The 15,202-nt window shown below is 46.2% G+C and overlaps 1 protein-coding gene across 3 annotated transcripts in view; it reads right to left on the bottom strand.

The window, feature by feature from the left end:
* Positions 1-8,659, bottom strand: part of LOC129708238 (CDP-diacylglycerol--glycerol-3-phosphate 3-phosphatidyltransferase, mitochondrial) — a 30,604-nt gene extending 21,945 nt beyond the window's left edge. The window contains exons 1-4 of one of the 3 annotated variants that reach the window (XM_055653872.1): positions 8,260-8,659; positions 5,976-6,168; positions 1,791-1,871; positions 401-500 (exon numbers count right to left, since the gene is read on the bottom strand). In XM_055653872.1, the coding sequence (XP_055509847.1) occupies positions 401-500; positions 1,791-1,871; positions 5,976-6,168; positions 8,260-8,360 (475 nt within the window). In that variant the 5' untranslated portion in view covers positions 8,361-8,659. The remainder of the gene's footprint in view (positions 1-400; positions 501-1,790; positions 1,872-5,975; positions 6,169-8,259) is intronic. The other 2 variants (XM_055653871.1, XM_055653873.1) reach the window with 2 other exon arrangements.
* Positions 8,660-15,202: the final 6,543 nt, after the last annotated feature.

Genomic DNA, 15,202 nt, shown 5'->3' with positions numbered 1-15,202 from the left:
GCGGTAGAGTTGCTACCTTATGGCGCCAGAGACCCAGGTTCGAACCTGACTACGGGTGCTGTCTGTATGGAGTCTGCACGTTCTCCCTGTGACCTGCGTGGGGTTTCCCTGGAATCTCCGGTTTCCTCCCACACTCCAAAGACGTACAGGTTTGTAGGTTAATTAGCTTAGTATAATTGTAAATTGTCCCCAGTGTGTGTAGGATAGTACTAGTGTGCATGGATCACTGATCGGCGTGGACTCAGTGGGCCTAAGGGCCCTTTTCTGCGCTGTATCTCTGAACTAAACTAAATTAAGTTTCACTAATTAACTTACTGCTCTAATGCTTCAAATGAATTATTTTCGACATTTTAGGAATAGGTAAATTATTTAATGGTTACAATAGTTAGCATTTACAGACCTCTAGACCCTCTTGTGCAGTCGAGTAGGACAGCAACTCTAAGATCTGATATTGTGGTTTCGTCCTGCGATCTTTGCAGTGTTTCCTCAATACAATCAACCTAAAAACATTGAATAAATTTCAATTACTTGACACACAATTTCAATTCCACCATTACTGTTAAAACTAAAACTTCAATTCTCAATTTTGGAAAACCAAATAACAATATCACACTGTCTCTTGGTCGACACCCTTGACCACCGAGCCCAAAGGAATTGTGGAGTAGCTTTACCCAGACTGCAACGGTTCAAAGTGGCTCAACATTATCTGCACAATTGAAATTACAGATGAACGGAGTTAAAAAAGGAATGGTCACAACACAAAATGTCACACGTCCTTTTTCTCAAACGATGCTGCATGACCTGCTGGGTCATTGTAGCACTTTGTGGTCATTTAGAGTATACACACAATGCTGCAGTAACTCAGCAGGTCAAGCAACATCTGTGAAGAACATGGATAGATGATGTCCCAGGTCAGGACACTTCTTCAGACTGGGGTGGCACAGTGGTGCAGCAGTAGACCTGCTGCCTCACAGCGCCAGAGACCCAAGTTCGATCCTGCCTATGGGTACTGTTTGCGCTTAGTTTGTACGTTCTCCTTACAACCGTGTGAGTTTTCTCCAGATGCTCCAGTTTTCTCCCACATTCCAAAGACGTGCAGGTTTTTAGGTTGATGGGCTTCAGTAGATTGTACTTAATGTGTAAGATGCTAAAGTGGGATAACATACCCAAGGGTGATCGATTATTGGCATAGACTCGGTGGGCCAAAGGAGCTGTTTTTACACTGTAACTTCAAACTAAACTAAACCATGATGTCATATATCAATATTCTCCAGAGATGCTGCTTGATGCACTTTTGTGACTTTTTTTCAGTAAACCAGCATCTACAGTTCCTTGTGTCTCCATGAATGCTGACTGACAGCAGACCAACATCCTTATAAACTAAGCGAGGTATATTAACTATGCAGTTGAAATGCAACATGATGTGTGGATCCATTTTCAATCTTTAGCAGCCTTTGATGATTACATTCCAGTACTTTATTGAATACTTTTTCATATAATTCCTGAATTTCCTGGTAACTGACAAATACAAAGTAATAATTGTGTAAGAAGGAACTGCAGATGATGGTTTAAAACCGAAGATAGACACAAAATGTTGGCGTAACTCAGCGGGACAGGCAGCTTCACTGGAGACAAGGAATGGGCGACGTTTCATGTCTGAAGAAGGGTCCCGACCCGAAACCTTCTCACCCATTCCTTCTCTCCAGAGATGCTGCCTGTCCCGCTGAGTTACTCCAGCATTGTGTGTCTATTTACAAAGTAATAATTAACTTCTGTAGTATGATACCCACCAACTCCTGTTCCAATGGTCCTGTCCCAAGGTACAAGGAAGCCAAAACTATTCTCTTCTTTGCCGTCATGATGTGTTCCTGCTTATAAGAAAATAAACATTATTTCAATGCAATCAGCTACTTAGCACATTCAGAAATTTATGAACATGAGATATTAAAAAACTATCTAAATCCTTTGTCTAGTGGTACAGGTGCACAACCTTTTATCCGAAAGCCTTGGGACCAGACACTTGTCGGATTTCGGACATTTTCGGATTTCCGAATGGAAGATTTTTAGCGTAGATTAGGTAGGTAGCGCGGGCGTCTTGAAAAGTCTGGAGCGGCTGCCTCCTCCCCGGAGACCGGGGAATCATTGTAAATCATTGCATAAATGTTAGTCAGTTAGTTTGGAGGGATTTTATGTGGTGGTGGTGGGGTGGGTGGGTGAAGGGGTAAACTTTAATTCTTAGTCCCCTACCTGGTCGGCGACTCCCAACATCGCGGAGCAGGGGGCTCCGTCCGGCCGCAGGCGGCGCCGGTTGTAGCTCCGACCCCGGCAACTCGACCCCTGGCTGCGAGGCGGTCCAAATCCAGCGTCGCCCGCAGCCCCCAGCTCCGCGAACGTTGGGAGAAGGCGGCCTCAGCGCCCTGGAGCTTACCGCACAGCGACCCAGTAAGGCATTGCCCGCTTCCCGCTGGTATCCCAGCGCTGCGACGCCGCCGACTCCCAACATTTGCGGAGCTGGGGCTGCGGGCGTCCTGTCGCGGGCGGCGCTGGATTTGGAGCGCCTCGCAGCCAGGGGTAGAGTTGCCGGGGTCGGAGCTACAACCGGCGCCGCCCGCAGCCCCAGCTGGGAGTTGGCAGCCACAGCGCTGCGGAGCTTACTGCACGGCGACCCGGTAAGGCATTGACCGCTCCCCGCCTCTCCGACCAGGTAGGGGACTAAGAATTAAAGTTTACCCCTTCAACCCCCCCCCCCCTTTCACATAAAAGTCCTCCAAACTAACTGACTAACATTTAAGCAATGATTTACAGATGTTTAAGTGTCTCCCCGGTCTCCGGGGAGGAGGCAGCCGCTACAGTAGTACAGACCTGGGTTGACCGTGGGTCGTTTCGGGTCAAGTTTGGTGCCAAACGCGAGCTTTGGTGTGCAGACGACATCCTGGAAAAAATGGCCGGTTTTCGGAGTTTTACGGTTTCCGGAACACCGGATAAAAGGTTGTGCACCTGTAGTAGTAACACAGAGGACTCTTGGCCCCTTTGCTGTATCTACATCAAACTACAATGTAATCTCCAGAGAACAAGCAGAGCTGTATGGCTCTTATTTTCCTTCAATGCGTAGTAAGTTCACAAGTAGAATTAGGCCATTCGGCCCATCGAGTCTACTCCACAATTCAATCATGGCTGATCTCTGCCACCTAATCCCATTTTCCTGCCTTCTCCCCATAACCCTTGACACCCATTCTAATCAAGAATTTGTCTATCTCTGTCTTAAAAATATCCACTGACTTGGCCTCCACAACACTCTGTGGCATTGAGTTCCACAGATTAACTACCCTCTGACTAAAGAACATCCTCCTCACCTCCTTTTTAAAAGAGTTACCCTTTAATTAAAGATGCAGAAGATGTCAAGAACCTTGTAAGCTGGTTAGAACAGAGAAGGTCACAAATTAACTCACCGGGTCAGGCAGCATCTCTGGAGAACATGGACAGGTAACGTTTGGGGTTGGGACCCTTCTTAATGCTGAGATATATAATTAGAATAGATATATGTATTCTACTTAGTTTATCAACACTTTGTGATTTGTGCAACTGAACATTGTTTAGAAACCTCTGGTGTGGTAATGGCTCATGCATCAAACTAGTTAATTTAAGCATCTTTGCTATATTACTTGTCATGTGACAGCCACGGTGACAGGAAGACATTTGTTTGATTGTGTGCACAACAGGATAAGATTTTGCCATTGATAGGAAGAATGTCTTTGGACTGGAGACAGACATAAAAAGCTGGAGTCACTCAGCGGGTCAGGCAGCATCTCTGGACAAAAGAAATAGGCGACGTTACGGGTCGGGACCCTTCTACAGACTGAGAATCAGGGGAGAGGGAAACGAGAGATATAGACAGTACTTAGAACAAATGAATGGAAGATAAGCAACGATAATCGAGGAAATGTGGAGCCCACAATGGTCCATTGTTGGCTGTGGGATAGGTGATAATAAGTTATGCAGACAGTGGAACTCAACAGGACGACAGTACAACTGGTGCTATGACTAGGGTGGGGGAGGGACAGAGAGAGAGGGGATGCAAAGGATACTTGAAGCTAGAAAAATAAATATTCATACCGCTGGGTTGTAAGCTGCCCAAGCAAAATAGGAGGTGACGTTCACCCAATTTTGGCCTGGATTTGGAAGTGATGCAAAGAACTAAGCTGGGGAAGATAATCCAAGTACGCTAATGTCAGAGCTTTTGAACGGCAAAAGGGATAACATCAATTGTTTGGTTTTCTTGAGAATTGGTAGTTTCCTGGACTGATTGATCATTCATTGCCGCAAACTGTAGCTGTGGCTGCATGGTGACAAGAGCTCCGATAGCTGCCATTACCAGGAACAGCAAAATGTGTAGCGGGACTGTACTTGTGTGAATAGTGCAAACTGTTTGTTCCTGTTACTAATTTTATGATAAAAACTATTTTTATCCACGCATTTCATCAGACCATATTGTAATTAATTAGTGATTTGCAGCGCCATGGTTTTTAAAAAAAAATACATTCAGGGCTTGTGAGTGTTCCTGGCAAAGGCCCTTGCTAGTAGGCCTGAGATATCAGCTGCCATTTCAATAAATAATCTATGGTTTGGTGTGTGCTATATTCGCACATTGGCTACAGTAGGTGTCGGTGGTTGATAGACACAAAGTGCTGGAGTAACTCAGCGGGTCAGGCAGCATCTCTGGAGAAAAAGGATGGGTGATGTTTCGGGTTGGGACTCATCCTTTTTCTCCAAAGATGTTGCCTAACCGACTGAGTTAATCGGGAACTTTGTGCCTATTTTTTGGTATAAACCGGCATCTGCATTTCTTTGTTTCCTTATTCTTGAATCTAAGAATAAGAACACTGAGCAAACTCATCATCGGCGGTCATTCGAAACAAATATGACTGTCCTCTCCTCTCCATAGGGACGTCTACTTGTGGGTCTGCAGATGTCTTTAGAGGCTGATCCGCGATCCACACACCTTGATGCAACGTGGGCAGTGGAGACTGGAGTTGGTTGGTAGTCGTCGAGCCCCCTTCTCCCTCTCCTTACGGTGCTGTCGCCTTGTCTCTGCGACACGGCGTAGTTCCATTTCGTGACGTGCTGCTCCTTCCTGCATGGATTTCCTCCAGGAGCGCCTGTCCAGTGCAATGTGCTCCCAGTTGTTCGATGTGATGTGGAATTTCCTCAGACTGTTCTTGATGTTGTCCTGGAAGCGTTTCTTTGGCCTGCCGGGAGTTCGCCGACCTTTCTTCAATTGAGAGTACAGGATCTTTTTAGAGATCTGTGTTGGACATGCAGATGACATGGCCAGTCCATCGAAGTTGGTGCTGGTCATGTTGGTTTCCTCCAAAACGCTGATGTTGGTGCGTTTGTCCTCCCAGCTGATCCTCAGAATCTTTCATAAGGATCTTTGATGGTATTGTTCCAGGGCTCTCAGGTGTCTGTTGTAGGTGGTCCATGACTCGGCTCCATACAACAGGGTGGAGAGGACAACGGCTCTGTAGACCAGCAGTTTTGTTTGAGCCTGTGGGTCTTGGGAGCAAACTCATCATCGGCGGTCACTTGAAACGAGTATGACTGTCCTACTGAGCAAACTATGACATGCATGAAGAAAGGTCCTGACCCAAAATGTCACCCACCTTTTTTTTCCACAGATGCTGCCTGACCCGCTAAGTTACTCCAGCACTTTGTGTCTATTTTTGTTATAAACCAGCATATGCAGTTGTTTGCTTCTACAAGGATGGGAGGTGCCCTGTACATTCCTGAACAAATTAGCTTTTTTTTTGTGGCAATTTTAATTTATTCTCAAATTATCTGCAGTTTCACATTTGAGTCTGGAACTCGTTTGGCAGGCATTAAACCAAAACAAACTTCCCTTCAGATTCTGACGGCACTTAATGCATGAGAAGATACGGGCAGATTACGGGCAACTTTACTTGACTAAATCGTCTCACCTTCAAAGTATCGTAGAATTCTGCCGGGGAACTTAGAACATTCACTTGACTGCCTGAGATTCGGAAAGCTGGAACAAATTCTCCAATCCATTGGAAGCGCTGAATATTGTGCGTGGAAACACAAGGTGGAGGGGGCAGATCAGCACGTGCCTTGGTTTGAGCCAGTAATGGAGCCAACAGGAGATATGAAGACCTACGTACAAAGAGGTTTCTGGTATTAAGAAAGGCAGCATGAAAAGTTAAAGAGCCTGCGTGTTTTATTTTGACATAGACCAGGTAGCACATGGTGATTAAGTTCAAGTGAAGAAACTGGTCATGACATGCAGAGCAAATTTTCAATTAAATGGCACGATGGCGAAACGGTACAGTTGCTACCTTACAGCGCCACAGACCCATGTTCGATCCTGACTCTGTGTGCTGCCTGTACAGGGTTTGTACGCTCTCCCTGTGATCGTCAGGTGTTTCGGTTTCCACCCACACTCCAAAGACCTAGCGGTTAGTGGGTAAATTGGCATCTGTAAAATTGTAAATTGTTCCTAGTGTGTAAGACAGCGTTACTGTATGGGGATCGCTGGACGAGCACGGACTCGGTGGGCCGAAGGAGCTGTTTCTCTTAAGCCTAAAGACTAAATCAATGGGTCCATCCAAGGTAATGAGAGAACAAAAATAATTGATTTCTCATTTTTGACATTGTTCATGGTTTTTAAAACTGAAGCTTTTTGCCCAAATGATGAATTGCAGATCCTTTGAAAGCAATGTGGTCCACAACTGGGTTGGTGCAGAGAGGAGACTTCTAATTACACTTAATTCATGTACATCTTTGGAAATCAAAGGGAGTATCAGTAAGCTCAATGCATTTCAGATCCTGTTAAGTCTTGTAATGATTTATAACTATGCAACATTGCAAATGCAAACATAACATTATGGCTCATCTGCACCTGAAAACATTCCCTTGCCGACCAGACCTCCCCGCCTGTCTCTCCTCCCAGGTGTTTACGAAAGAACTGCAGATGCTGGTAAAATCGAAGGTCGACACGAAACGCTGGAGAAACTCAGCGGGTGAAGCAGCTTTTATGGAGAGAAGGAATTGGGAGACATTTCAGGTCTGAAGGGTCCCGACCCGAAACGTCGCCAATTCCTTCACTCCATAGATGCTGCTTCACCCGCTGAGTTTCTCCAACATTTTGTATCTTCCTCCTCCCAGATATTTTATGTAACACCTTTTACTTTAGACTTAGGTACAGTGTGGAAACAGGCCATTTGGCCCACCAAGTGCATGCCAACCAACAATCACTCCCTACAGCGTGCATTGTCGTACACGCTGGGGACAATTTACAGTTGTTTTTCCCGAAGAGGGGGGAAACTGGACCAGGAGAAAGTGGGGAACAAACGAGGGGAGAAGGGCATTGGGTCTGGGGTTGAAGGGGGGGGGGGGGGTGGGGGGATGAGGCTGGGAGTGCAGGAGAGAGGGGGTGAGGAGGAAATTGAGAGGGGGTGGAGGTGGGGAGGATAGAGAAAGAGGGGAGGGGAGAGAAAGAGGGGAGAGAGGGGGTGAGTGGTGAGGGAGGGGGGTGAGGAGAGGGGAGAAGGGGTGAGGCGAGGGGATGGAAGGAAGGTGAGGGGGGGGGGGGGATGAGGGATGGGGAGAGGAGATGAAGGGGTAAGAAAAAAAGAGGAAGGAAGGATGAGGGGGAGATGGGAGGGGGGTGAAGGGGTGAGGAGAGGGGTGCCGAAGGGGAGAGAGTAAAGTAAAGGATGGATGAGAGGGGAGGGGGAGAGGATGAGGATGGAGGGGATGAGGGAGGGGGAGAGGGGAGGGGGAGGGGAGAGAGAGTAGAGGGAGGGAGGGATGGAGGGGGGAGGGGATGAGGAGGATGGAGGAGGAGGAGAGGGTTGAGGAGAGGGAGGGGGTGGGGAGGGAGGGGATGAGGATGGAGGTGAGGAGAGGGACGAGGTGAGTTGAGGGGAGTGAGGAGAGTAGAGGGAGGAAGGATGAAGGGGGGAGGGGAGGGGATGAGGATGGAGGTGAGGAGAGGGGGGGGTTGGGGTGCGGTGAGGACGAGGTGAGCTGAGGGGATGAGGAGAGTAGAGGGAGGAAGGATGAAGGGAGAAGGTGAGGAGAGGGGGGGTTGGGGCGCGGTGAGGACGAGGTGAGTTGAGGGGGTGAGGAGGCCACAACCGGCCCAGCGGTACGAGCGGCCTTGCAGCCTAACCCACCCCCGCCCTCTCCTCCGGCAGTGTAACCGGCTCCTGCCGCTCTCGGGCCGGCGGCAGCCACACTCACCTCCGCTCCCGTTTACCGAGCGCCGCCCTGCTCCTGGCCAGGCCGGCGGCGAGACGCTGCAGCCGGGACACGAGCAGCCTGTGGACCGCGGCCGCCGCCATCGCCGCACCCGCAGCGCCAGGAACCCTGGGCTGGGCCGGCCTGGGACATCCCCGAAACCTGCAAACCAAAGATACCAAAGATATCGCTGCAAACTACACCCTGCACTTCACCTCCGCCTCCCCGTGTGTGTGCAAACTGCACATTGTTCATACACACTGCAAACTACACACTGCAGTTCACCCCCTCCTCCCCCATGTGTGTGCAAATTGTGCATTATTCATAAACGCTGCGTACTGCAAACTACAGCTTCCCCATCCCTCCATTAGTTTGCAAACTGCGCATTTTTCCTAAACCCTGAATATTGCAAACTATACTTTGCCCCCTCCTCACAGTGTGTTTGCAAACTGTTCATTATTCATAAACTCCGCCTACTGCAAACAACAGTTCACCCCCCCTCCCCATGTTTGAAAACTACATGATTCATAAACCATACATATTGCAAACTAGTTTACCCCCTCCTCCTCCTCAAATGTTTGTAAGCTGCACGTTATTCCTAAACATTACATATTGCAAACCTTACTTTGCTCCCACCTCCCCATGTTTGGAAAATGCACATTTGCAATTACGCTTTACCCCCCACCTCTGCATTAGTTTGCAATCTGCACATTCGTCCTAAAACCCTGCATATTGCAATATACATATTGCTCCCACCCTCCTCCATATATGTTTGAAAACTGCACATTATTCCTAAACCCTATTTATTGCAAAGTATACTTTGACCCCCCCACCTCCCTACACGTTTACAAGCTGTATGTTGCAAACTGTACTCTGCATTTTAGAAACTACACATCTTGCTTTTTGCAGTCTTTTCAATGTCTTGCAGAATTAATGTCATAGTGATACAGCGTAGAAACAGGCCCAACGCCCCCAACTTTCCCACACCGACCAACATGTCCTATCTCCACGAGCCCCACCTGCCGGCGTTTGTCCCTCCAAACCTGTCCTATTCATGTACCTGTCTAAATGGTTCCTAAATATTGCAGGTAGTACCTGCCTCAACTACCTCCTCTGGCAGCTTGTTCTATACATCCATCACCCTTTGCGTAAAAGAGTTACCCCTCAGGTTCCTATTTAACCTTTCCCCCCTCATCTTCAACCTATGTCAGCTGGTTCTCGATTCCCCTACTCGGGCAAGAGACTATGTGCCTTTACCCGCTCTAATTCGTCTCATGATTTTGTCCACCTTTATAAGATCACCTATCATCCTCCTGTGCTCCAAGGAATAGAGTCATAGCCTGCTCAACCTCTCCTTATAGCTCAGTCCTTTGAGTTCTGGCAACATCCTGATAAATCTTCTCTGAACCCCTTCAAGCTTGACAACATTATTCCTGTAACGTGCTCCAATTTTAACATTTGCGCTCCAGATTTCCAATCGATATTGCTTCTCTGTCTTTGTAGATTGTTCAAACCAGTCAATCCTCCTAGATCACTACACACCTTCAATTCTACCCTCTAGGTCATTCCTACATTTAATCCCTCTGCCAACTGACGGGGTTCTACGTTCTTAAATCCCCTCCCTAGATCTCTCTGCACATATATTATACATCAGCAAGCATTAAGAGAGGAAACAAAGCAATGATTGAGAAATAAATTCAGGGTTCTTTAACATCATCTCAACATTGGTCATGTTCTTTAAACTTTCTGTTTGTGGCACAGTGAAAAATCATCACAGCAGTGTTTGACAACACTGAGGAAAGGTCCCGACCCGAAACGTCACAACTCCATGTCCTCCAGAGATCACCTGCTGAGTTACTCCAGCACTTTGCATCTATCTTTGGTGTAAACCAGCATCTGCAGTTCCTTTTTTTTACTGCTGTGAAGCATCATGGGATATTTTGTTATGTTAAATGCATTGTATAATGACTGGTTATTATTTTAAGTAATTGCACGTTCTATCCATGTAATGTAGCGTGGTGTCTAAATCAAGGCAGCACTAAATTTTTGGCATGGTCATTGTGAATTTTGAATTAAAAGTTACAGTATAGAAAGCCAGAACAAAAGAGGCATCAACCAAACTCTCTGGTGATGATCACTGTTGAAACATAACTCGATGCGGTAAGACAGAATCTGCAGCGATGCCTCTCAATGAAAATAAGTTTCTTTCATTCACTGCCGTGGCTCACACAAGAAGTGTAAAGAAGTCTGAAGAAGGGTCTTGACCCGAAACATCACCTATTCCTTTTCTCCAGAGATGCTGCCTGACCCGCTGAGTTACTCCAGCATTTTGGGTCTATCTTTAGTGTAAACACTGATGTAGCAGAGCATTAAGAGAGGAAACGGAGCGACGATTGAGAAAAAAGTTTAGGGTTCTTTAATATCAGGGCGGCACGGTGGCGCAGCGGCAGAGTTGCTGCTTCACGGCGTCAGAGACCCAGGTTCAATCCTGACTACAGGTGCTGTCTGTACGGAGTTTGTACGTTCTCCCCGTGACCTGCGTGGGTTTTCCCCAGGAGCTCCGGTTTCCTCCCACACTCTAAAGACATGCGGGTTTGTAGGTTAATTGGCTTGGTATCAGTGTAAGCTGTCCCTTGTGTGTGTTGGATAGTGTTAATGTGCGGGGGATCGCTGGTCGGTGCGGGCTCGCTGAGCAAAAGGGCCAGTTCTCGCGCTGTGTCTCTAAAGCATACTAAACTAATTCATCTTTGCAACTAGCAGCTTGGTATTTATGTCACAGCTCCGACACGGATAACGTAGCTGGAAAGAAACTCTCTTCCCTCAGCAAAAATAAATAATTGACATCATTGCATGCTGTTACTTTTTCCAGGTTAGGCATTGCTCACTCGGGCAGTGTGGTTTTCATATTCCTGGCTTGCCCTGACATTTCCCCAGCATCATGAAAAGCTTATATTATGCAGCGCTCAACTTGCATTGCGGTGATGCCAGTCCAGTGGTATTTGCCTGCTATGCACTTGGATTCCACAACAGCAGAAGTCCAAGGACGTTCCAAGATTATTTCTTCCCTAGAAACTCTCAAGAAATGAAAAGGTCAATTAATTTTAATATCGTGAGATAATTATTACCATGTCCGCGTCTTTTACTGCACTATTAATAACGGTTTATGCATTCTTTAACCATGACAGAAATTACATTTGGTCACCACATATTCTGGCTTCCTTTCCAAGTCTTTACTCAGCGGTTTGTGCACGCTTTTATAATGTAACGGCATCATTGGCAAGGGTAGGACTATCTTAGTAGAATCGTAGAATAGAGTGGCACAGTGGCAGAGTTGCAACCTTACAACACCAGAGACCCATGTTTGATCCTGAATATAGGTGCTGTCTGTATAGAGTTTGCACGTTCTCCCTGTGACCGCATGGGTTTCCCCCGGGTGCACCTCCACAGACGTACAGGTTGGCAGGTTAACTGGGCATGATAAATTGTCCCTAGTGTGTGTACAATAGTGTAAGTGTGCGGGGATCGCTGGTCGGCACGGACTCGGTGGGCCGAAGGGCTTGTTTCTGCGCTGTACTTATAAACTAAATCATATAGCTCAGAACAGACCCTTCAGCCCAGCTGGCCCATGCCAACCAAGATGCCCCATCTACACTACTCCCACCTGCCCGCGTTTGACCCAAATCCCAAAACACTTGTCCAGTACCTGTCATGTTCAATAGCTCTTGATAAGTTGATGGAGAGCCATGTTCTGAACCACTGCAGTCCTTTTGGTGATGGTACTCGCACAAAGTAGTAGGGTGGAAAGTTTTACCATTTAGACCGAGTAATGGAGAAGGAATTGCCATATATTTCTAAGTCTGAGTTGTATGCAAGATTGAGGGAATCCTGCATGTGCTGGTGTTCCGTTTCTTGATTAGTGGTTATGGGGAGAAGGCAGAAGGGGGTTGAGAGGGAAAGATAGATCAGCCGTGATTGAATGGTGGTGTAGACTCAATGGGCCAAATGGCCTAATTCTGCTCCTAGATTGTAACAACTTATGAACTTCTACTGCCATTGTTCCTTCCTGGTGGAAAGTCTTTGGGAAATTATAAGATGAGGCATTTACCGGGATACACATCCGCTGACTTGTTCTTACTGCCATGGTGTTCATCTTTAGATTTAACATTTTTGTAGAGATACAACATGGAAACAGGCCTTTCGGCCCACTGCATCTGCACTGATCAGCGATGAGCCTGTACACTACCTCTATGCGTGTGCAAAAGATTATTTTTTGTTGAGTTCAGAGATACAGCGAGGAAACAGGGCCGTCGGCCCACCAAGTCCACGCCGACCAACATTCACCCCATACATTAGTCCTATCTTACACTATAGGGACAATTTACAACAGCTAATTAACCTAAAAACCTGTACGTTCTTCAGAGTTTGGGAGGAAACCGGAGCACCTGGAGAAAACCCACGCGGTCACGGGGAGAATGTACAAACTCAGTTCAGACAGCACCCGTAGTGAGGGTCGAACCCGGGTCTCTGGCGCTGTAAGGCTGCAACTCTACCGTGCCGCCCACATTGATAGATTATTCAACAGCAATCGCTCCCCTAAACCAAAAAAAAAAACCAACTGGGCTGATAAATGGCAGATGAAGTTTAGTAAATAAGAAAAGCCCGCCCTTGCTTCTAGGAAGTAAAATATGGGCATTACTGATTCCACTGGATGAGATGTAACTTGCCAAAGGTAACATTGCAAGGAGGGTGTTAATATACGGTACTTATGATTCACTCTGTCTAAATATTGTGAGATGGCAAAAAACAAACAGCTGATAAGTTTACTTCACAGAATTTTCCTGGATTTGCAGCTTGAGAAAACACATTGCCTAGTCATAGTGTATGTCAGAAGTTCAGGGAAATTGGAATGTACACCTTCAAATGGAACGTATCCAATTTCCCTCTAGTATTTTCAATGGAGCAATATCAGGTGATTTCCTTACCAGACAAGCACTCTGAAATAACCTAGCCTTTGATATTCACCGTGCCCGTAAAGTAAGGCTTGCTGAATCAAAGATAGGCACAAAGAGCTGGAGTAACTCAGCGGGACAGAGAGCATGTCTGGAGATAAAGGATGGGTGATATTTCAGGTCAAGACTTTTTACCAGAACATTGTCTGATGAAGGGTCTCGACCTGAAATGACACCTATTCCTTTTCTCTAATGATGCTGCCTGTCCCACTGAATTACTCAAGCATTTTGTGTCTCTCTGCAAAAGGGTAGTTGAGGTAGGTACTTTGACAGCATTTAAAATACCCTTCTTCAGAAAGAGAGACATAGAGATATGGAAGAAGAAGGACATTTTTGCGATTGAGGGAGTGCCGTGTAGGTTTACCAGATTAATTCCCGGGGTGGCGGGACTGACATATGATGAAAGAATGAGTCAACTGGGCTTGTATTCACTGGAATTTAGAAGGATGAGAGGGTTTCTGATAGCAACACATAAAATTCTTAAAGGATTGGACAGGATAGATGCAGGAAAAATGTCCCGGATGTTGGGGGAGTCCAGAACCAGGGATCACAGTTGAAGAATAAGGGATAAGCCATTTAGGACTGAGATGGGGAAACATTTTTTCACCCATAGAGTTGTGAATCTGTGGAATTCTCTGCCACAGTTGGCAGCGGAGGCCAATTCATTGGATGTTTTCAAGAGAGAGTTAGATTTACAGTAGTTCTTAGGGCTAAAGGAATCAAGGGATATGGGGAAAAAACAGGAATGGGGTACTGATTTTGGATGCTCAGCCATGATCATATTGAATGGCGGTGCTGGTTCGAAGGGCCGAATGGCCTACTCCTGCACCTATTTTTCTGTGTTTCTACGTTTTCTATGTTTCTATGGAAGGGTAAGGTGTGAAAGCGAGGGATCAAAGGGAACAATGGAGATGCTAAATGGTGTGAAAGTGAGGGATCAAAGGGAATCTGACAAAGATCAAGGAAAATGTAGAATGGATCATTGTTAGCAGAGGGGAAGGTGACAACGAGGGCTGTATTATGTACCGGTCATCATTTTGACAGATGACATCTGTTGCAGACTAGAGCAAAGTAATCCATTAAGTTAAACAAAAAAATGTAATTGTAAATGTAAAATAGCCTAGGACGAATTAGAATGAGATTCCGATTTATGAACAGTAGAGAATAAAAATGATCAAAGTTGAAAGACTTAAAAACAAATGAGAGGAAATTATGATGAAGCGTACAGGCTGGTCAGATGACATCTGGAACATTTCATCCAGATCTGCTGGGTTGGATACAAGGAAATTGAGACCCTGGAGGTGGAAAAGAAGCACAAACCTTTTTCCCTGGTGTTCAGGGCCTCATTGCTGAGTGATGATTGCAGTGATTCAGGCTTCTCAATTTAAATGGCATGTCCAAAGGCATATGGCTTAAAAAAAGATTAAACTGATGTATTAATTAAGATAAATGGCCCAAGTCAAGCTGACAAGCATGTAAACTAATGACAAGTAATCTTAACATTTATGTCCATACATTCTTCTTTGTGGAGACAAATGTTAAATAAATGCAATAAAATAGTGAGAAAAAATGACAGGACGAGAAAAAGTAAATCTTATAATAAATATAAGCTGGGGTCAATCAGTTTGTTTAGTATACAAAAGGGCACTATGTGCCGGAGTAACTCAGGGGGTCAGGCAACATCCCTGGAGAACGTGGATAGGTGACGTTTTGGGTCGAGACTCGTTCTTCCTCAATTTCCCTCCGCTACGCTCTCCTCTGCCTGGCGGAACTCACCCTCACGACTTCTCTTTTGACTCCTCTCACTTTCTCCAAGTTAAAGGTGTAGCCACTCTCCTTCAAGCATTAGTTTAGAGATACAGGGTGGAGACAGGCCCTTCAGCTCACCGCATCCACGTGGACCATCGATCACCCATGCACAGGTTCTATGCTTTTGC

Source organism: Leucoraja erinacea, chromosome 23 (assembly GCF_028641065.1).
Source record: "Leucoraja erinacea ecotype New England chromosome 23, Leri_hhj_1, whole genome shotgun sequence".
NCBI classification, from domain to species: Eukaryota; Metazoa; Chordata; class Chondrichthyes; order Rajiformes; family Rajidae; genus Leucoraja; species Leucoraja erinaceus.
Note: the sequence above shows the minus strand (reverse complement) of the source record. Positions and strands in the feature narration are given on the sequence as shown.